Raw genomic sequence first — 22,961 nt, forward strand, 5'->3', positions numbered from 1 at the left:
ACAAATGATACAGGTCGATGATTTAACACCACAATCAGAGTGCAGCTTCAGTTCACGACTGTCCAATCAATCAGTCCAATTAGTCCACACATGGTGAGCCTTCATCAGTGATGATAATAATAATAAAATCAGTTTCTGTGTTTTTAATCTATAAAACTGTGATTCTACGATAAAGATGCTTTTCACAAACAATAAAGAAACAATGCTCCTTAATTTCCATGCCTCCTACATGGATCATCAGGCGATGAAGATGAAGCTTTGGTCTCTTTACATAATGCATGCAGCTTTAAGGTATGTGCATATTTCAAACCATTTTACAGGAGTCTTGTTTTAAAACAAAGCAGCTGGAGGTGTTGTTCTGTTGCATCAAGGACTCACGGTTTGGAAGATTAGCATTCTCAGTCTATAGCAAGAATCTGATATGTGTAGCAACAGTTTAATGCATTTCTTATTTTGGCGACTTTACCTCCTTATGGAGTAACCTACCAGACAACCCAGATATGAACAGGTTCACTCATTTGGACAAATTCCACAAACACTCTGCCGCAAGACGTACGTTGAAAAATGCCTTCTCTCACATTGGGCTGCTGGTGAGGGCTTCAAGAAATATGTCTACTTCCTTGGCTTTCTGCTTTCCCTCCCTGGAGAGGCCCAGACCCAACCCTGCCATCTGCCGGCTCCATCCAGGTGAACAAAAACTCATACCAGCAGATGACCAGACCACCCCCCCCTGTGTTCCCACTTGACAGAGATTCTCATCCCTTCTTATTTCAAGAGTTTGATTCTGACTTTTGAAAAAACATGACACATACATGAGCAATGTTGAGTGCTCTTATTTACGGAGGAGGGAGAGAGACAGAGAGGGGGAGAGAGCAGGAAGAAAAAGCAGAGAGGAGTGTGGGGGGGTCGTTGGAGGGGGTTTCAATGCTTCTGAGAGGTGGCTCATTTTCCAGCGCCATCTGTTCCTGGTTCTGCCGCAAGCTGGAAGCCTCGTTTGTGTCAAACACCTCCCACACGCTCTGAGCGGCGAGGCACCAACAGCAAGGACTCCATCACCTGTTTCAAACAACTGCACAATGTGACCTGCTGCATCCGTTAACTACTAATCACACCGTGTTTGATTATGTTGTTAACCCGCTCGACGAGAGGTTCCTCCCCTCAGGCTCCTCACCAAAGTTCTAACCGGCCCTGAGCCGCTGCTAATCTGTGCTTCGGAGGTGGATGACAATGAAAAGGTTGATGGAGGGAGAGAGGACCCAGAGGCTGGAGTCAGACAGAGGCGCACGAACAAGTCCATGCTCCTCCATTTCAATCAGCTGCCGCCATCTCACATGGCAGCAGAGCATCCGGAGGGGAGGCGCCGCCATGAATCCTAATTGCTCCCTTTTCACCACATTGCAGGGCGTTTCTATGCAAATCTGTCCAGAGAGGTATCTAGTTTATGCAGGGCCAACTGTATCAGCCTGAAATGTGAGCAGGAATCTCACTCAGACAAAAGCCTCGCTGAGGAGATGCTGCTGTTGTAATTCGTTTGGATAAATTATTCATTTTGCACATGGCTCTCCTGAGTGCAGGACAGAGCGCGGGTTTCACGTAGCTAATGTTTTGACATGTATGTATTCCACCGCATCGATGGGCACCGGCCTCAAGATGAGATATATGGCTTTAATAAGAGTGACGAAGATGCAGGATAATGAAACGTCTGGGGGGAGAGAGCCGGGCTTTGCACGGAGAGACAGAGGAAAACAGAAACATTCTTCTTCAGCGTGTGGACTGCTGGCCTGTGATGCTCATATCCTACACACGTACTGTGCTCTCTTTAAATGGAGCAGGAAAACATCAGCGTTATTGGACAATAGGGACTAAAACCTTCATGTTTGACATGAATACGTTTTTTTATTTGACACTATGCTGCTTTAACAGGAAATTGAGAAGCACTTTATCATCTCTGGATGATCTTTTGATCAGGAACAAGTGATCAGAGATAAAGCAACAGAGGGAGGAAGCTCCTTCTGTGAGCTCATGGTGCAGTTGAGCCGGATCATTAAACAGCTCATCACATGTTTTTAGTACAATATTTAAATATAAATCTACACTGCCTCTATTTAAGTATGTCGGGGATTGAGTGTTGTTTATTTATTCATTATATTTATATGTATATACACACACACACACACATATATATATTTTGTATATATATGACAGTCTGGATATTGATAGAATAATATAATAATCATAAATTAAACTTGGATATATATGAATGTTTGAATATTTGAAATGAGATTTACCTTGACATCAGATTTCTACATATTTAAACGTTCATTAGAACTACATATATTCAAACATTCATTTTGTCTCATATTCATTCATAACCCCTGATGATGCAGTGATTAGATTGAGGGATAGATGATCTTATAGATTTGCATTATGGGTAATGCAGGATTCATTGTTTTCTTTCAGACTTCTGAATTTTACTTTTTTAATATTTTACTAATTCTTTTCTTTTTTCTTCATATTTTTCTGTAACAGTTGAATCAAATAACAACATTCAAACTTGTAAATTATCCCTTGAAACAAATTCCTGTGTTTTTATTTCATTTCTCTATTCCAAAGTTAAATATTTCAGTTGATATCACGTGATGACACTGATCAGACTGATGAAGACACAACAATGTGATATGATCCCAGTAACGACACACAGAGGAAAAGCTCTGTCCTGGAAACAGACTTTTTAAACGGAGTGTGAACCGTGTTGGTGTGAATGTGTAACATCATGCAGTGAATTCATTCAGATGAGTAACACCACAAACAGGACGTGTTGACTGAAGACAGACAAGCGGAGCTCACATTATCAAACCTCCTGTGAAACCACCGGTTTACGACTCCATGTGCTTTGTGCTGATCAATATGAGTCGTGAGAAGAATACAATGGAGCCCATCTCTGCCCATACAGTACACACACACACACTCTCACACACACACACACACACACACACACACACACACACACACACACACACACACACACACACACACACACACAAATGCACACACACACACACACACACACACACACACACACACACACACACACACACACAAATGCACTCTGACACAGGGCTCTTATTACCGACCCTTCTGCTGCAAATGACCATAATCTATACTCTGCTCCCAATAGCTCTCCTGGGAGGCCGCGCTCATTTGATTTTTCATCTCATCCTCTTTCGCTTTATTTCCAGTAATTCAAACCTACTAAATCCAAATATGAGGAGACACAGAGCCCTGCTGTTTTGACAAGTTAAATGACTACAGGCGATGATGTGCTTCCCTGCCAGTCTGTAAGCAGCACACGTCGCCAGCCGCCGCCTCATCGTGGGCTTAATGGAAATGTGTGCTTGTGTGTTGGCGTGCACATCCTTCTCCCAGCATGCACATGGGCTCCTTCTCCCTGCAGCCGCCTGACCCTCTGCAGCATCTTTTTTTTTTTCTTTTTTTTGAGGTGAAATTGAAATGGATTGTGTCGCTCAATATTTTATTGACATCAACTTCACAGAACGTTGCTACAGTGACACCGGGGATAATTATTTCACCACAGATTTCTTCCTCTCCACATTTCTCTCTCTGCCTTCCTCCAAGCCCTTCCATTCCTGCAGAGAATTAGTTCTGCATAAATTACCCAGTGGAATATTGAATCAGTCTCCAGCCACCAAAGGCGAGTCTGTGTGGCTGATTACCGAGCAGCGTGCACAAAATCCATGCACACACACACGCAGAGCGAGCGAGGGAGTGGGGCCTCTGAGCAAGGAGCTGACACCATTGCAGAAAACGTGGTGAGAGGAGGAGGAGGAGGAGGAGGAGGAGGAAGAGCAGAGTGGGACAAAGTGGGATCAGCCAATCTGTGTATGTAGAGTGGAAGCTGTATTAGCCACCGCAGCCCCACACTATCTGCTTATTACTTAGTCATTAGCAGGGGCATGGTTTTAAAGGAGGGACGGATCAATCAATTGTCATGGGTCAATGTTTTGCAGCCCCATTATGAACCTTGGGTGGCTCTGTAAATTAAGCACAGTAATTACTCATGTTAATTACACAAAGATGGCGGCCACATTGATCTGCAAATATGTTTTGCATGTAAATGGCGTGATGAGCAAACAGCGGGCCGCTTGACTCGAGTGTTTTAAAAGGACGCCCACACCGATCGGATGAGAGGAGCCCTTCTCTCAACTCCCGGGGGTTTATTATTGTGTATTTAAACTTCTGTGTGTGTGGCACTTAAAAAACAAATTTAATGATGCAATTATTATGATAATTGATTAAACGAGTCATTTATCAAGGGAGAAAAAACAAATATTCCCTTGTTCCCGCTTCTCAAATGTGACGATCGGCCACTTTTCTGTTTTGATGACACTGGAAATCCCTCAGACAGGGAGGAAAACGTTATATTGCACTTGGGACATTTTACACCGGTTTCTGGCTTAATAGATTAAATGATTAGTCAATGCAGCAGCAAGGACCACACCACAACAGAGCGTTATAAAGACTTTACTGGGAGGTGCTGGATATAAAGGACAGATGAATGGTTGTTGAGGTCCAAAGACAAACTTATCCAGATAGCATACGGATGTTGGCCACTTCAGGCAATGATGAGCCACTTCTGGCTTCTTGTGGCCCGAACAAAATGCATGTGAGCTGAAAGTTCCCCTTTTGTAAAACCAAAAATATCCCAAAACAGAATGGGCCTTTTTTTGGCCAGCATGCGATGCTTGAGGCAAAGTGTGAAATAACACCGTGGACACAGAGGTGGCTCAGAGGGAACCTCCACCTGCACCTGAAGATTAATCAGTGAAGCTGAGGGCTGTCAGCGGATTGATCCTCTCGTACAAAAGGCAACAACTGAGCTGCCACAGGAGACAGAGAGAGACAAAGAGACACGAGAGAAACTGAGGACTGAGCTGCATGGCAAAAAAAACCTTTTCTAGCGTTTTATTAATTTCATACACACGTGTGATGTGGGCAGGGATGAGGGGGCGTGATGTGCTGACCAGGTGTATATTGGCTGGTTGGTTTGCAGTATGCTACCTCATCACAGAGACGTGAGCAACAGGAATTTATCTCTTAGATTTCACATTGTTGATCTCGGAGCATTTGTTTAAAATCCTGTGGGAGACTCACTTTGTGTGTGTGTGTGTGTGTGTGTGTGTTTGCCTGTGAGTGCACACAGAGATGCTCAAGGGACACTTTAAAGGAGGACCACAGAAACAGTTATTGCATCAATCCCTCGAGTGCTACAGACAATCATTTCTTATGCTCTTTACATGCAGAATATTTGCACAGACTGATGCAGCTGAATGTCCTCCAGTCCCAAGATGTAAAGATCTAGAGAGGGGACACTCTGAGGGGACCCTCTGCCCCCTGAGAGGAAGGTTTGCAGAGACCACGCCGAACACTGTGTAAGAGGTTTAATTAGAGGCCCATCTGAGCGGCAACAGAAAATGGAAAATCTGATTCAGCCTCTGCAATTTTCACCGTTTGAGGTTGTTTAGTCACCAGAACACTTTAATCAGGCCGAGCACGTCGAGGAAGGAAACCCTCATCAGGAAGTCATCAGGAAGTCATCAGTGCTTCCACACAGATGCATCAAACAACACAGGTACAACAGCAGGTTTGTTTACTCTGTGCAACCCCCCCCACCAGGGCTCCAGTTACAGCTGTTGGAAATTCATTTGCTGCCATCTGGTGGCTGGACTACAGATCGCAGCCCCTGTGACCCATATTTGTCTACTTGTGAAATCGCAAAGACCTTTTCCCTCCAGACTCCTTACTTTTTTCTCAAAGAGGCGAAGGAGGCCTGAAGAGTCATATCTCCTTCTAAATATAGGCTATAATAATATTTCAGTCAGGGGGCCCAGATTTTTGCTGGGGGACTTTTACTTTTGGTACTTTCCAAGGAAACTGGCATCATTCTTCCTTTTCCAAGTCAGTGTGCTGTCAAAGTAAATTTGAAGCTGCTATTTTAAGGATAAAAAAATTACATTGTGTTACTCTGTGTTTCTCCAAATGTAAATACAAATTATAAAAAAAGTAATTAAAAGTATTCATGTAATAATTTATTAGGCAAGGTAAGTTTATTAATCCAGCTCATTTCAAAAAGTAACTTTTTTCAGTTTGTCACTGTGCGCGAGGAACTTCATCTTCTTTGCCTAATTCCTCTGGAGAAGTTTTAAAATTCAACCACTAGGTGTCAGCACTCACTTGATGCTGTCTGTTGTCTCGCTCGTGGTTTCTCTTCTTTGCTGTTGTTGTGCAAAGACTTGTGTTGCCTTCAGGTACTCTGTTTAAACTCGGGAAGTTTTTACGAGCGTATTGTTTGAATTAATTTTGTCACTAGGTTTTACCATCACACTCGTCATCATACGAGATGTCTAGTACTGCAAACAACAACAATATTTACTATTTCCCTTCTGCAACTGTAAAAGTACATATTTGATAAAAATGAAGTACTTTTCCCCTGCTACCACATGAATTGAACATGCTTTACATTTTTTTTTAACCAACATGATTAAGATTTCCCACTCCCCGGCGGACCGTGGAGGCAGCGCCGCTGTTAGCATCAGCACAACATGGGGAAGCTAAGTGACAGCGTGCAGCTCCCACATGAGTCGTAGTCCGCTGGAATCAGGACAAAACGACTTTGTCATTACTCGCGTTGCTGTTTGTTGAAGTGAAGACGCCAAAATGGTGAAGGAGCAGTTCAGAGAGACGGATGTGGCGAAGAAAATGTGAGTAAACCCCAGTGAGGACTAGCGTGTTAGCTCCCTGGTTAGCATCTGTCACTGTATGTGTGGAATGTGGCAAAAGTTTTCCAGTGGTTTGATATTGAAGAGTAATGGAGGATCATGCTGCATTAATAACATGTTAAATAACTCTACAGGTTGATATTGAAGAGTAATGGAGGATCATGCTGCATTAATAACATGTTAAATAACTCTACAGGTTGATATTGAAGAGTAATGGAGGATCATGCTGCATTAATAACATGTTAAATAACTCTACACGTTGATATTCAAACCCTAATAAACTTAGAGTTGTACTTCTCATCACAGTTTACCTGTGTGCATGTGTCACAGCAGAAAAACTTTTCTATGCTGCAAGGTTTCATCAGACAGGTCTGCTGATTTAGCAAGAAAGCAGCAGATAGTTGTGATTTTTCAGATAAACTGTCATGTCCTTTGTTTGTTTGTTTGTTTACAGAAGCCACATCTGCTTTGGGATGAAATCAGCTGAGCAGATGCGTCAGCAGGCTCACATCCAGGTGGTCAGTAAAAATCTGTACAGCCAAGATACCAAACACACCCCACTGCCCTATGGAGTGCTGGATCACCGCATGGTAAGAGACCAGATGCATATATTTAGATTCGTTTTATGATAAATGAAGTATGTTTATAATCGGTAATCTCACTGTGTGTGTTTCTCCATTGTCTCCTATGTTCCCTGTAGGGCACCAGTGAGAAAGACAGACCGTGTCTGACTTGTGGGAAGAATCTGGCAGATTGTTTGGGACATTACGGATACCTGGATCTAGAGCTGCCGTGTTTTCATGTTGGCTATTTCAAAGCCATCATAGGAATCTTACAGGCAAGTGTTTTTGAAATAGCACATGCTACATAAGTCACTTTCTAAAAGTTTGCATCAGTAAATAATGTAATGATAAACTGCATGTTTTAAAATCAGCTATTTGGAGACCCAGAACAAGAAATTAGTATATGGTTTGTATGGAGATCGATTTAAACAGTGATCAAGGTACCTCAATCTTGAATGCAGCACTGGCAAGTGTAACATATATTTTTTCCTCTAGATGTCACCAGAGTATCAAAATAGAGACTGTGTGTGTGTGTGTGTGTGTGTGTGTGTGTGTGTGTGTGTGTGTGTGTGTGTCATTAGGCTCAATGTTTTCAATTTCCTAAATAAATAAATATTTTTATAAATAATACACTATAACGTAAGTCAAGGTTTGTTTGATTATTTTCTATATTGTTATTTCCTTTCTTTGCATTATTATATATATTATTTTCTGTTTTATTATCAAATCACGATCATCATCATTTTAATAAATTAAGTATCTGTGTGCAACATTGATTCAGTTCGCTCATTCTAATGTCATATTTTGTCACGTATCCAGATGATTTGCAAAACGTGTTCCAGCATAATGTTGACAAAAGAGGAGAAGTTGCAGTTCACCGATTTATTGAAACGGCCTAACCTGGCCTATCTCCAGAAACGAGGGCTGAAGAAGAAGATTTCTGACAAATGCCGCAAAAGGACAGTCTGTTTGAACTGCTCCGCTTTTAATGGTGAGAAGAGACATCGTATTTACTCTTAGACACCGAGTCTTTGTGGCAGCCATCCTGATGTGATGAATAGAGAACCTCTAAAAGTTCTGTGTCTCTTTTAACTTTTAAGGACCAGTGAAAAAGTGCGGCCTGCTTAAGATCATCCATGAGAAGTATAAAACAACCAAGAAAGTGGTGGATCAGTACGTGTCGGACTTCCTGCAGTCTTTTGATATCGCCATCGAGCACAACAAAGTGATGGAGCCCCTGCTGGCCAGAGCGCAGGTGAACTTAACCCTCTTTTACACTGCGTTGGTGTCATTTAGTGAAACCAAGCTGTGTTATGACAAGAACAAGTAGGGCTGCATTTCAAACTTCAAAGGCTAAAGTGTGCTTTGAATGATTGGTCAGGTTCTGCTTTATTTGATCACTGAGATATTTCCTCAAAGCGCTCCACAATGCTTTATTCTGCTGCATTTCGCCATTTCCCAGGAAAACCTGAACCCTCTAGTCGTGCTAAACATTTTCAAGAGGATTCCCCAAGAAGACATTCCCCTGCTTCTGATGAATCCTGAGTCAGGGAAACCCGCTGACCTCATCTTCACCCGCCTCCTGGTGCCTCCGCTCTGCATACGACCCTCTGTGGTCAGTGACCTGAAGTCGGGCACCAACGAGGACGACCTCACCATGAAGCTCACAGAGATAATCTTCCTCAACGACGTAATCAAAAAGGTTGGTATCTGTCGCTGACAATGGCAGCTCATGTTACTGTGTTAAAGTAAGAGTCTGGCTTCTAGTTTGAAGATGGCAATTTTTCTAAAATATGGATCTAACTTAAAAACAGTGAGAGCCAGCTGGCCACAAGCCACAGCAAAGGAAAGCACAACAATATTTCAGATTCCGACAGCCTCTGACTAGAATAAATCACATTTACTCAGCAGAAGGAAGGAAGTCTCTCTCACTATAAAAACTTGTACTTTTTTGTTTTTAGAGTGGTCTGTTGATCAAATCCATCCAAAATGCCTCACAACTATAAGTCATTTGTCTTTAATGCAGTTATCAGATCTATTTTTTCATGCATACAGCCCTTATTGACAAACTGTTTTTATCATCCAGCATCGTATGACGGGGGCTAAGACTCAGATGATTATGGAGGACTGGGATTTCCTGCAGCTGCAGTGTGCCCTTTATATTAACAGCGAGCTTTCTGGCATCCCACTCAACATGGCGCCTAAGAAATGGACCAGAGGCTTTGTGCAGAGACTCAAGGGGAAGCAAGGTATTATTTGGAATGTACATATTTAACTCTGTTTATATTAATTTCAAACCTACTCACTCACACTGCATGTGAGATGAAGAGAGATATTTTTATTTATCTAAACATTCCCATGTGAATGTTTCTTTTTGTGTTGTGACATTAATTCATTTCTCTGTCTCAGTTACATTTTGTTTAGTAATTCTTACTGTAAATACTCAGGTCGATTCAGAGGAAACCTCTCAGGGAAAAGAGTCGACTTCTCTGGTAGAACTGTTATTTCTCCCGATCCGAATCTGAGGATCGATGAAGTGGCTGTTCCGGTGCATGTGGCCAAAATCCTGACATATCCAGAGCGGGTAAGTACTGCGTCATAGCTAAAACAGATACATTAGTCAACCACCTCCATGCAGAGCAAAGTGATCTAAATAATGTTCTATGCTTTAGGTGAACAAGGCCAATCTGGAGCTAATGAGAAAACTTGTTCGCAATGGTCCTGAAGTTCACCCCGGAGCCAACTTCCTCCAGAATCGTCACACGCAGATGAAAAGGTGAGCCCGGCTGCGGCAAAAGTTAAACCCGTTTTTAACCGATATGTGGTTTATAACAAAAGATAAATCCTGTCTGTCTGTTTTGAAGGTTTCTGAAGTATGGAAACCGTGACAAGATCGCACAGGAGCTGAGGTTCGGTGATGTGGTAGAAAGACACTTAATGGATGGAGACATCGTCCTCTTCAATCGACAACCATCATTGCACAAGCTCAGTATCATGGCCCACATTGTAAGTTTAGAGTTTGACCTGCTGCATAAACAAAAGTAGAATAGAGAAAATGATTTGTGATGTATTTATAAAAGGTCAAACAGGTTGTAAATAAAAATTTCTTGGAGTTTCAAAGTCCTAGTTTCTATCTCTTGAACAGGAAAGGTGTACATACGCTTAGATCTTTACTCTTCCCACATCACAGGCCAGAGTCAAACCTCACAGGACGTTCAGGTTCAACGAGTGCGTGTGCACCCCCTACAACGCCGACTTTGACGGTGATGAGATGAACCTACATCTACCTCAGACTGAGGAGGCCAAAGCTGAGGCCCTGGTCCTGATGGGGGTAAACATAATCAGTACACACCCCCATGACCCATACAGTATTATTGCACCCGTCAGTGTGGACCAATGAAAAGCTTCCTTTAGGAAGTGTATTGTTCCGAGGATACTGACTGCAACTTTACACAAAATACTTTTCTTTTATTCCAGACTAAAGCTAATCTTGTTACTCCAAGAAACGGTGAACCTCTGATCGCTGCTATACAGGACTTTCTGACAGGTCAGTGTTATGACATGCAGCCGCCAGTTGCAGTGCTCTTTTCTATGATGTGAGGCTACTGGTGGAGAATTGCTTATCATTGCTAAAACTGTAATTTACAGCACATACTTTACATTTACCTAGATAAGCAAATAGGATGCTAAATGTGGAGGAAGCGCTTTTATTCATTATCAATAAGTGTATTGCTCCTTCTTTCCTCTCTAGGGGCCTACCTCCTGACTCTGAAGGACACTTTCTTCGACAGAGCCAAGGCCTGTCAGATAGTGGCATCGATCCTGGTGGGCAAAGATGAAAAAGTCAGAGTCTCTCTCCCGCGCCCGGCCATAATGAAGGTACAGCACTCTGGCACGCCCCTATCTTGCATGACTTTATATATGTGACCTGCCACTTATATTCTACTGTGCGTGTGTCCATCAGCCCATGGCTCTGTGGACAGGCAAACAGATCTTCAGCCTCATTCTGAAGCCGAGTAAGGAATGTTCAGTGAAGGCCAACCTGCGGACCAAGGGCAAACAGTACTGTGGCAAGGGAGAGGATCTTTGTCACAACGACTCGTGTGAGTGTCTCTGAAAACCCAAGTCGTGAAGCTTAATGTTGTCTTGTGATGTTATCAAGACAGCTGTCAGAAACCAGCTGCAGAAACACAGCTAATGCTCATTCAAGACATGTAAACATGACAACACGCTGTGCTGTCAGTATGTGTTTGTTTGTGTGAATGTGTGAAGCATCCACATAATAGAATTTCTAGCCTCTTTGCAGCACTCTCTGCGTTTGAAGCATTGTCTGCTGTCAGGGCTACAACTGCTTCTCAGATGTCTCTGTGACATGATTGTTTGCTCAGGACGGCTTCGGTTGCTAGCATCATCCATTCGTGTTGCAAAACAACGAAAATTAGAGCAGCCTCTGCTGGATCACAAGGCAAACTACTTCAAATGGTCTGATGTGCTTCTGGACTGTATATTTTGAGTTTGAACAAGTCATTACAGTTTGAAAACGACCCTCCCACGATTAGAATTTCAAATAAAAAGTGACAGATTCGATTTGATCTGTATATCCCGAAATGATTAAAAAGTCTTCACTACATACATTATAACAGTCTGGACAGATGTAAGTTTATATTGCAACTTGAGAGACTTCCTGCTTGTGTTTCTATTATGTGATCGAATGCCATCAAAAACATTCCCTTGTCACCCTCCCAGTCGTGGTGATCCACAACAGTGAGCTGATGTGTGGCAGCTTGGACAAGGGCACCTTGGGATCGGGCTCCAAGAACAACATCTTCTACATCCTGCTGAGAGACTGGGGACAGCTGGAGGCTGCCAACGCCATGTCCCGTCTGGCGAGACTCGCTCCGGTCTATCTCTGTAGGTTGTCTCTCTAGGGCTTTTACAATATATGCTCTAAAAATTGACACATCTGTCAGTCACTGCAAAAATACACCTATAAATGTATCACCAGTCAGTACCATTGTGTGGTAGAGTTGTAATTTTAAATCCTTGCTTAAAAGTTAATATAGATACATTGAATGTCACTTTAGTTGTGTTCCTCCTTCTTTCAGCCAACCGAGGCTTTTCTATTGGAATTGGTGATGTGACACCTGGACACGGTCTGCTGAAAGCCAAACAGGACCTGCTGGACGATGGTTACAAGAAATGTGATGAATACATTGAAGCTTTGAAGACGGGCAAGTTGCAGCAGCAGCCAGGTTGTTCGGCAGAGGAGACCCTGGAGGTACGTGTGGCCGCATATATTTTAGGTGCAGTGTAATTTTACACGTGTCTGCTTGATCCTTAGTGCCACATGCGCACTTCATCACACCTGACCCTTCCCACTCCACAACACTTGACTGAAAATTCACACTACTTTGGAGTCTTCAGTCACACTGAGGCTAACAAAGAGGCCACCTACTGCTGGTCAGAGTTAATCCTGTAGTTGCAGCCAATCTGGAAAATGATTTAGTTTTAGCGGCTGAGCAGGACTGCGGTGCTACAAAAAAGTCATTGATTTTTTAATTGTAAAAAGTTCCTGTGTGTATATATTTTTCACATGTTTTTAATAGACAAACTAAAGGAATCATTATTAAAAAAACCATTTCATTCTTCAATGTTTCTACTGATTGTAAAATAAAAACAGAGGATCAATCAGAACCTGCTACTTGTTCAAATCAATTGGCTGAAATATTATTGAAATAAACGCTGAATGAATTTTTGACATGTAAAGAAACACAATCCAGTTTTAATAGATGCCAATAAACCCTTGGGGGGAAAAGAAAAAAATCCATCCATAATTCCTTTGAATGACTGTGAATGATTCTGCTCCTTCAACACAAAGTGAAGAGAATTTCATCTTTATAAAGTGAATGCCATTATCAACTCAATTATATCCGCTCTCACAGTTGTTGGAATTGGAGAAAACAAGACATAAATCATCCAGCAATTTTTTTTTTGATGGATTTTCTTCTCACATCCGTTCATTTCTGACATTAATGCAAAAAAAAAAATTTCAACATATTAAGAACTTACTAAGATGCACCTCTCAGTCGTTCTAGGTTTTAACATTGGCAGTAACAAAGCTGTTTCAAAAGGCTCGAAACAGGTTTTTCGTCTGTTTGCGAGTAATGTATTACATGTGTTTTTGCCAATAGGCTCTCATTCTGAGAGAGCTGTCCGTCATCAGAGACCGAGCTGGAAGTGCCTGTCTCAGGGAGCTGGACAAGAGCAACAGCCCTCTGATCATGGCTCTTTGTGGCTCCAAAGGTAAGCTAGCATCAAATGAAACTTGATTGGTCATAAAATCTTGATTGGATTCTGTATAATCCTACAAAAGTTTGTTTTGTGGAAGCAGAGGCAACGAATTAACTTCAGAGAATCCGATACAAAACCCAATGAAAAGAATATATAGATTTCGTTTAGACTGAATGTTCAACATCTTGCAGTTTTTAGTTCACTGCCGCAAATAATATATATTTTTTTTCCCCCATTTTGTCCATAAAATGACAAATTCTTTGTCAATTAATAAATAATTATTTACTCAAACAAGTGATTTATCAAACTACAAGTGAAACAGTTTGAAATTTTTTTCATGAAACAAATCTGTTTGTGAAAAACATAAACTATCTCTGCTCTTAAGGAGAAATGTTTGCATGGGTTTTGGTTCTTGAATTTTCATTATTGTTCATTTGTGAGCTTATGTGTCTTTTCCAGGATCCTTCATTAATATCTCTCAGATGATTGCCTGTGTGGGACAGCAGGCCATAAGTGGCTCTCGAGTACCTGATGGTTTTGAGAATCGCTCCCTGCCTCACTTTGAAAAGCACTCGAAGGTAAAATATGATTATTTAATGTCTGATCTGTATACTGTTGCCATTTAAAGGATGCATTCATGCTGGGTTTGTTTGTTGGGATAAACAGTGGGTGTTTGCCCCCTTGCAAATGGACAAAACTCAAATAGTAACAATCAAGGGAATTACAACATTGAAATGAGACATTGCATTATAATTATTTTCTTTACAGCTGCCTGCTGCTAAAGGCTTTGTCGCCGACAGCTTCTACTCCGGCTTGACGCCCACAGAGTTCTTTTTCCACACCATGGCTGGTCGAGAGGGTCTGGTGGACACTGCTGTGAAAACTGCAGAGACTGGATACATGCAGGTAAAATAATTCACTGCTGTCGGCCTAATGATGTTACAAGACTGAACCAAAATGAGTGCATATCTACATTATCCTTAATCAATGGATAATGTTGATCCAAATATTCCATCATCACCTCCCCTTAAGCTGATGTTGCTTTTTTCCAGTCCAGTCTGTGGTCGATCACAAATACCTCATGAACATCAAATCCACATCACAAAATATTAAATATTGTCCAAGCAACGGTCCACAACTCAGACTTTCAATTTGAAATCATAAAAACACTGAAAAGCAACAAATCCTGACTTCTGAAACTGGAATGTTTGAATGTTGAGTATGAATGAATGGATTTTAAATGTGTAAAAGTCTGAACACTGGAACATTTAGGAGTTACATCATAGATGTATTTTCACATAGAGAGATTTCTGGTTTTTATTTTTCTCAGTTACCAGGTCTCTCTTATTTCTGTGTTCCTTCCTGTGTTCGAACAGAGGCGACTGGTGAAGTCCCTGGAGGATTTGTGCTCGCAGTACGACCTGACAGTGCGCAGCTCCACTGGCGACGTCATCCAGTTCATTTATGGTGGTGACGGTCTAGACCCCGCTGCAATGGAGGGAAAGGATGAGCCGCTGGAGTTCAAGAGAGTCCTGGACAACATCCGGGTAAATAAAAAAAGGGACCATTCATGATCTGGCTTTGTTCTCTCCCAGTTCTTCATCCTGAGTGACATTCACACACAAATGTCAAGTCCTCCTTTCATGCACACTTATGCATGACAACATCAAAAGACTCGAATCTCAATGTGGTTCTTACATGACCCCTCTTCTTACTGTGATCACATTACACTTTATTCCGTTTTTGTTTTGTTTGGTCTCCCGTGTCTCTATCTCAGCTTTCATTGACATTGAAATTGCACTACTCACTACTTTGTGTTTGGTCTGCTATTGTTTAGTCTTTTGCCTATCAGTAAAAAAAAAAAGAAAAGTGAAGTAGACAGAAAATCATTGGTTACCTCTGTGAACTCCGTCTTAAAAGGTAGAAGCCGTCATTTATGCAGGCTCAGCTGTTCTGCTCTAGTTCAATAAAGCTTAAGAAATCAATCCTTCGGCTGGTGGTTATGATGGAACAACAGGAAGAACTTTTAGCATTAGGTCAAAGTGGCTATGGGGGAAGGTACGCATCATGAAAATGTTTTTTCCATGATATTACACCAGGCAGCACGAGAGAACACAGCAGAGCAAAATGCTTTTAATTTGCACACAATCTATATGATACAAGCTGAGTGTATGTGTGTTGTGAACCCACCTATGTACGACTCATATTACCATTTCTATAATAACAGTGAAAATGACTTCAGGTTTTTGTTGATTAGTTGTGCAGTCGCTTTCCACTGCCTCAAGATAGAACCGTGCATCTATCACTCCTCATTATCGACGGAACACGCCAAACAGTCGCTTTGATGGGCGCCAATAAATTTGCTATGTAAACAGCGTGGGTGATGGTGGATGAAAATAACAAGTGTGCCAGACTGAAAGTAGCAGAGATGTGTTTTGAATTGAAAAGGGAAGGTGACATATTATCTGGAAGGGAGCGATAATTTGGTTTTGGGATGTGTCGCTTGAACCTCAACATCAGTATTTTTCTTTCTTTTAAAACAAAGTGAAGCGCTTTCCTGTAAACATGTTTCACAAAAAATATAATAAGTTTATATTTTAGGTACATAATTAAAATGTAATCATTGACAATATAATAACACATTTTTTCTTAGTTCTGTTGCACATGGTCACAACTGTAAGAACACGATGACAGTGAATAATAATCTATCGAAGGTCCAGCTGTTTGTGTTTTCATTGCATGGTCATTAGTCGTCTGTCCTCTGTATAAATTGTCACCTGTGTTTACAGCAGTGAGTTCGCTAATTGAAGATTCATCTTGGTAATGTTAAGCTCTGCTGCATGTTAGTTATTTCATTGGCAAAGCATTTATAGTCGTGGCACATTTCATGTAACCGATTGCATTAAAGAATAATAAATAGATTGGTTCAAGTAAAACAACAGAAAATATATTATTATAATTATTATACTTCTGTTCTGTCTGTCCTCCATCTGTTAATGTCAGACAGCAAAAGCACCGGCCCAAAAAATGTATACGATTGGGGGAGAAAAGAAAAAAAACCCTTTTTGTTCCAGTTAATAGTTCACACCATTTCAGATGCTGTGACATTCATCCATCAGGAACTGTTGACCCGTGACTGAGCGCTTCTGCTTTGTTAGGTTTCCCATTATCTCCTCTTGATTCTGTCTGTGTCCTGCAGGCGGTCTACCCGTGCCCAGATGAGCCGGCGCTCAGTCAAAATGAGCTGGTCCTCACCGCAGATGCTGTCATGAAGAGGGCTGACTTCTTGTGCTGCAGAGACAGCTTCCTCGAGGTAACCTCATCACAGCACAGTGCCGTTAATAAGTCATATTTGATCCTTTATTTGTTTTATGAAGAAGAACAGGGGCGCTCTTGACATCAATATTGTTCCCTTTGTTTCCATTGTGGAAGTGCAGTTTTGAAGATGTCTTATAAGGCTGCATAGCAAACTTCTAATAGCTTTTAAATCATAAATACTATATTTGCCAGGTGTAAATGTTCAAAGAAAGACCTATTGTGTCTTGAAGCGACAACAAAATAAGACCACATTCCTGGATAGCAACCAACAAACTAATCATTTTTGAGAGATCCCACTTAAATACAGACAAAAATCTTACAAACCTTATTCCAGAGACATCACCTCCTCAACAGAGGACGACAAATCTAGCACAAAGCAAAGTAAACCATCAAGCATAAGAAATGTAGTTGTACGTACATTTTCAATATGGAAAGTTTCATGGATAATAGAAGTCCCAGGAATAGATGAAACCCGCAAAGTGTCTCAATACTTTCCAGTTTCTTTATGTGTTCTATCAAGGCTTATTGAATACGTACACTTTCTTTTTCTTTTTTCTCGTGTGGGAAATCATGGTCGTTTTACTTTGCTACCTCATAGTCTACAGGAAACACACAATTTAAATCACATCCTTTGACTCGGTGCCTCTCTCGTTTCATTTATTCGTTATTTTGAAAAAGGTCATTGAAAAGAAAATTGTCTTGCATGTAATTATTCAAACACAAAGAAATACAGTCATTACATAAGCAGTTAATTGTTGTGCTGTTAGTAACTCATTTGAACCTTCCCTCTCCTTGTTGCGAAGGCGTTAACTGACACAGGCTCAGTGAAGAACCTGGAGGTAGAGTGACTGAGCATGCTGGGTTGTGCTTTAAGCAAATTGAGAATGGTGTGTGAGTGACAATTAAATAATACCGTTGTTGGGTCTTTAATAACATATTGTCAGTCTGCTTAGATTCACTCTCTGATATCTCACTGCTCGGATTATTTGATCGAGATGTCGCTCAATAGGTTTTATGTGAGGTTGAATTGTCCACATATCACCTGCTGTACTGTGGTTTCTAACAAATGCATGACATCATGGTCAAACAACACGGTCACGTTACAGTGTTTGCTCTGAAATATCTTTAGAGAGCCTTTGGACAAGACCTCTGAGAATGATTCTGTCCCCTCAACTGTAGGAGATAAAGAAATTTATCAAGAGCATCTCAGAAAGGATCAAGAAGACCAGAGACAAGTACGGCATCAACGACAACGGCACCAGCGAGGTAGACACCAGTGATTAATGTGCCATATGTCTTATCTTAAGCTCAACTATATCTGAAACTGATCCACCTGTCTCTGCTTTGTATCGCAGCCTAAAGTTCTGTATCAGCTGGACCGTATCACCCCGACCCAGCTGGAGAAGTTCCTTGAAACCTGCAGAGACAAATACATGAGGTACTTTTTAAAGGAAAGAAATTGACAAGTGGCGAGCCCAGATTGTCTCGCAGGACGTCCCTCAGAGGCTGTTTCTTATCATGTGTTTCCTCGTACAGAGCTCAGATGGAGCCGGGCTCAGCCGTCGGCGCCCTGTGTGCCCAGAGCATCGGAGAGCCTGGTACTCAGATGACCCTGAAAACCTTCCACTTCGCTGGTGTAGCGTCCATGAACATCACTCTGGGGGTGCCTCGTATTAAAGAGATCATCAATGCCTCCAAGAACATCAGGTGTGATATATAGTGTCGATTGCATTCACGCTATTGTTTTACTTCAGTCGCTAATGCTCCTCCATATCCCAACCGATTTTAACCATTCAGCTCTCAAAACCTTCAGTTCATTTCAGTCGGGTTCTAACTTTCACTTGGACTCGAGGATGATTTTGATGGTCAAAGGTCAAAGTTACTGTGACATTTGTGTTCCTTCAAAATAGTGTCAGTGCATACTTAAGATCATACAAGTACATCTGAACGTCCATCTGGTGCATTTACTTGAACCTTAGGGTGAATTGAAGTTTTGTCAATTTGACCTGAAAAAACCTTATACGTTTTTATTGAATTCCTTCAGAGTCTGGACAAATATAGATGTAAATTGTAACATGCCTGATTGCTGGGAGTAAACAGCCTCCGCAGTAATTCTAGTTGTGTCACATTCATGAATACGTCCCTGATTTGTTTTGAATAAACAGCTGAATGTCCTGTACTCTCCTCTCAGCACTCCTATAATCACAGCTCATTTGGATGTGGAAGATGACGCTGACTTTGCCCGGCTGGTGAAGGGGAGGATTGAGAAGACTCTTCTGGGAGAGGTATTCCAACCTGCATTTTAAGTGTTGTAAACGCCAATAATTCAGTGCCTTAATATTGAAGCATTGGATTGCATGAATTGAAGCTCAGATCGGTCATAAAGCCAGAGTCTCTCATTATCTTCTCCAGATCTCTGAGTACATCGAAGAGGTTTTTCTATCTGATGACTGTTTCATCCTGGTTAAATTGTCGCTGGAGAGAATAAGACTGCTGCGACTGGAGGTATCACAACTCACTCACTTCACAATGTGTTCTATTCTCACGTAGATTCATTCAGTCTGTTTTACTAATTCTGGTTTGTTACAATGTCTTAGTTTGTGGTTTTCATCATAATTTTGCAATAATTGTGGTAACATTTTATTTACCAAAGAACTGCTTGACATCTGTGGCTTTTTTTGCAATGAACATTGTGAGTGCTATGTTATTATTACAAATGGGGACAATGGTCATAACTAATCAAGTTATAAAAACGGCAGTAATCCTATTAAACAACACTATCTTACTTTTAAATTTAGGACGAGCACGTTATGTTTCTTGGAAACTAAAAGTTTCAATTATCAGCAATAAAGCAAAGTCCTGCTAAAATCACTCAGGAGTAACATAAGTACTTGGTCTGACTTTATGACTCATCTCATGTTATTGTAAAACTAAATTTGAACATATATAGAGGGCAAAGCTCAAGAGACATATTTCCTACTTTGTTGTTTGTGGGTATAAGCTCATTTTCTAATAAGCAAGTAAGCTTTTTCTAAAACTTCCTCTAAAGCAACTGAGAAAAAATCTTGGAAATGAAGGAATTTAAAGTAATGTTATCCTTTTACTGTAAGTAGTCTCAGTCAACTGTGAGATTAAAAGACATTTCCTTTTGAGATTGAAAAAAAACACATTAGGACATTGACTTGATTCATTTCCCTCATCCTTGATTTTGGAGTTGATATAACCTGCCGCTGAAGAAGCCTTGAAGTCTGTGCTAGATCGTTATGCTCCATCGCTCTCATTTATTGTCTGTAGATCACAAAGTGTTACTTTGAAGATGTCGTGCTTCAGTGTTGCATGGTGCGAATAACAATGAGGGCTTTACCTTGGATTCCCTGTGTTTTTCAGGTAAATGCAGAAACAGTGCGTTATTCTATCTGCATGTCGAAGCTGCGGGTGAAACCAGGAGACATAGCTGTGCACGGGGAGGCGGTGGTGTGTGTGTCACCAAGAGAGAACAGCAAAAGCTCCATGTACTATGTGCTGCAGTCACTAAAAGAGGAGCTTCCTAAGGTGAGAGTCTGAAATGTGTGATACTTAACCGAAATTATAGCCAAACGCACAAAGAAAATGGCTTATATAGACAACTGACATTGGATTATATAACTTTTTTATATTCCACTCTGTCCTGTAGTGCCCATTTTATACCTACATAATATTTCAAAAGGCCTATTAGAATAAAACCAAGAAATTCAGAAAATATGAAATGCATAGGAATACAAACCAATATCCGTAGTCTCTCTGCACTTGTTCTCAATGTCTACGGCTCAAGAAATTGCTGATGTTGACAGAATTAAAATTTTGTAGATAAAAGCTAAATATCTTGGCTCCTTTAACCTTTGACTCTGTTATCTGTTCTCACCTGGAAGGTGGTGGTTCAAGGAATACCAGAAGTCAGCCGAGCTGTCATTCACATAGACGAACAGAGCGGCAAGAACAAGTACAAGCTGCTGGTGGAGGGGGACAACCTCCGAGCTGTCATGGCAACACATGGTGTGAATGGCAGCAGGACCACTTCAAACAACACATACGAGGTATCAGTCAAAGGAGTCTTAATGCCAGTGGTGCTGTGACTTGGATAAGGTCATGACACCTGAGCCAATGAGTAAGATGGGCAAGTTTCCGAATTCTTTATACTTAAGGTACTGAAAAAAAAGCCTGATACATTAAATTTATTTAAATTTTTTTGTCCCTCATTCCTTTTCCTAAGTCCTTTTTCTGACGTGACTGTAAAACGGGTCTCAAACTGAATTATACGAAAATTATTTTGAAACTTTCCTCTTGGTGCAGCTGCTCTTTTCAGAAACACTTGTCACTGTCAGGAGCTCCAGGAGCAGCGTTTTCTTTGAACTCCTTTTTTCTTTGAACTTTTTCAGATGGTTAACATCCACACAAAGTGATAAAACACACAAGAGGAAAGGGGAGCACTGAAAAAAGCATCATGTCTCTTTTAAAAGTCTTGCAACTTTTGTGAAAATCTGAATTATAGAAAAACTTAAAAAAGATCTCTTGTTCTGTGAGCAGATGGTTTTTGATTAGTTTAATCATTGACTGTGGAGTAAACAAACTTTTCTTTTTTTTCCAGGTTGAGAAGACCTTAGGTATTGAAGCTGCGAGATCCACAATCATCAATGAGATTCAGTACACGATGGTGAACCATGGAATGAGCATTGACCGGCGTCATGTCATGCTCCTCGCGGATCTCATGTCCTATAAGGTTTGATTTTGTGTGTGTGTTTGTGTGTGTGCGCGTGTGTGTGCGCGTGTGTGTATTTAGTGTCGTGTTTCACCTAACACCATCTTCTCTCTATAAAGGGGGAGATTCTGGGAATCACCAGGTTCGGTTTAGCCAAAATGAAGGAGAGTGTGCTCATGTTGGCCTCCTTCGAGAAAACAGCCGATCATCTCTTTGACGCCGCCTACTTCGGACAAAAAGACTCTGTTTGCGGTAAACTCATGCTTCATCTTTTTAATGAGATTGACCAGTATACTCTGTATATTAGGACTTAACACTTCCTGTCTTCCTGATTCAGGTGTGTCCGAGTGCATCATCATGGGCATCCCGATGAACATCGGAACAGGATTATTTAAACTCCTGCACAAGGCGGACAAAGAACCGTCTCCAGTCAAAAGGCCTCTCCTGTTTGACAGCGCAGACTTTCATATACCTCTCATCACATAGCATCGAGGCAACGGCAGCGATATTAGAAATGTTCTTTTTTTTCCCCCCAAAGTCTGAAGACGGATTATTATAAGATTATCTTCATCGAGTACAGAAGTGCCTGCCAAAGTGTCAGACAGTTTTCTTTCTGAGGGATCTACAGAAAATAGGTTTGTGTCTTCTTTTTTGTGTGACATGTTTCTTTCATCCACAGATGGTTTCGGTTTAAATCTGGTCAGAGGAGAAAAGCAGAAACCTTTAGATGCTTTGAACACTTTGTCCTCGCTGCATTTCAGCCTTTTTGTACTTGTTTGAACTGTGTCTCCTCTGTTATAAAGATGGTACTTCATATCAATGTCAGTGCATTGAACACTGCCTGAATGTTGAGTTTTGGCAACGTCTTGTGCGTATAACATAACTCAGTAATTTGTGCAGCAGACAGATGATCTCTTTATCACAGAGCAGAGCTGATCTCCTCTGGTGAGGCACTTTGATTTCAACTGTTCCCTCTGCAAATCTTGTTTCATTTGTTTCAGATTAACAAGAAGTTGAAATTGTCTGTCTGAAGCTTATTCATATTAAAATGTATATAATGTAATAAATTAATGACCAAGAGAGTCAAGGAAGAATCATTTTTTGAAGTTATTAACTTTAAAAGACACTTTTAAAGCCGTCAGGGAGTATTTTATTTTGACCCTTAGCACTTGCTAATTCCTATGTTTCATAACCTCAAAGAAAAAGGCCAGAGCTCTTGCCCCACGACATATTTTTGGTGGCAATTTTTTGGTAAAT

General features: G+C 41.1%; 1 protein-coding gene across 2 annotated transcripts; it reads left to right on the forward strand.

Moving 5' to 3' along the window:
• The first annotated feature begins 6,578 nt into the window (after window positions 1–6,578).
• On the forward strand, window positions 6,579–22,791 carry polr3a (polymerase (RNA) III (DNA directed) polypeptide A). Of its 2 annotated transcripts, XM_069517581.1 has the most exons (32): window positions 6,579–6,779; window positions 7,252–7,387; window positions 7,498–7,635; window positions 8,180–8,351; window positions 8,461–8,615; window positions 8,823–9,062; window positions 9,447–9,609; window positions 9,808–9,944; window positions 10,033–10,136; window positions 10,225–10,366; window positions 10,551–10,691; window positions 10,838–10,907; window positions 11,112–11,239; window positions 11,325–11,463; window positions 12,107–12,271; window positions 12,466–12,638; window positions 13,552–13,663; window positions 14,111–14,229; window positions 14,420–14,557; window positions 15,028–15,198; window positions 16,851–16,964; window positions 17,773–17,808; window positions 18,149–18,235; window positions 18,325–18,407; window positions 18,506–18,676; window positions 19,161–19,254; window positions 19,382–19,474; window positions 20,357–20,521; window positions 20,878–21,042; window positions 21,594–21,725; window positions 21,824–21,956; window positions 22,042–22,791. In XM_069517581.1, exons 1-32 carry the CDS (start codon window positions 6,736–6,738, stop codon window positions 22,188–22,190), a joined length of 4,209 nt encoding a protein of 1,402 aa, XP_069373682.1. In that variant the 5' UTR covers window positions 6,579–6,735; the 3' UTR covers window positions 22,191–22,791. The 2 variants fall into 2 exon arrangements, with proteins under 2 accessions (XP_069373682.1, XP_019939046.1); XM_020083487.2 differs by lacking the exon at window positions 17,773–17,808 and having other exon boundaries at window positions 6,580–6,779.
• The last annotated feature ends 170 nt before the right edge of the window (window positions 22,792–22,961 follow it).

This window comes from Paralichthys olivaceus, chromosome 21 (assembly GCF_024713975.1).
Source record: "Paralichthys olivaceus isolate ysfri-2021 chromosome 21, ASM2471397v2, whole genome shotgun sequence".
Classification (NCBI taxonomy): Eukaryota; Metazoa; Chordata; class Actinopteri; order Pleuronectiformes; family Paralichthyidae; genus Paralichthys; species Paralichthys olivaceus.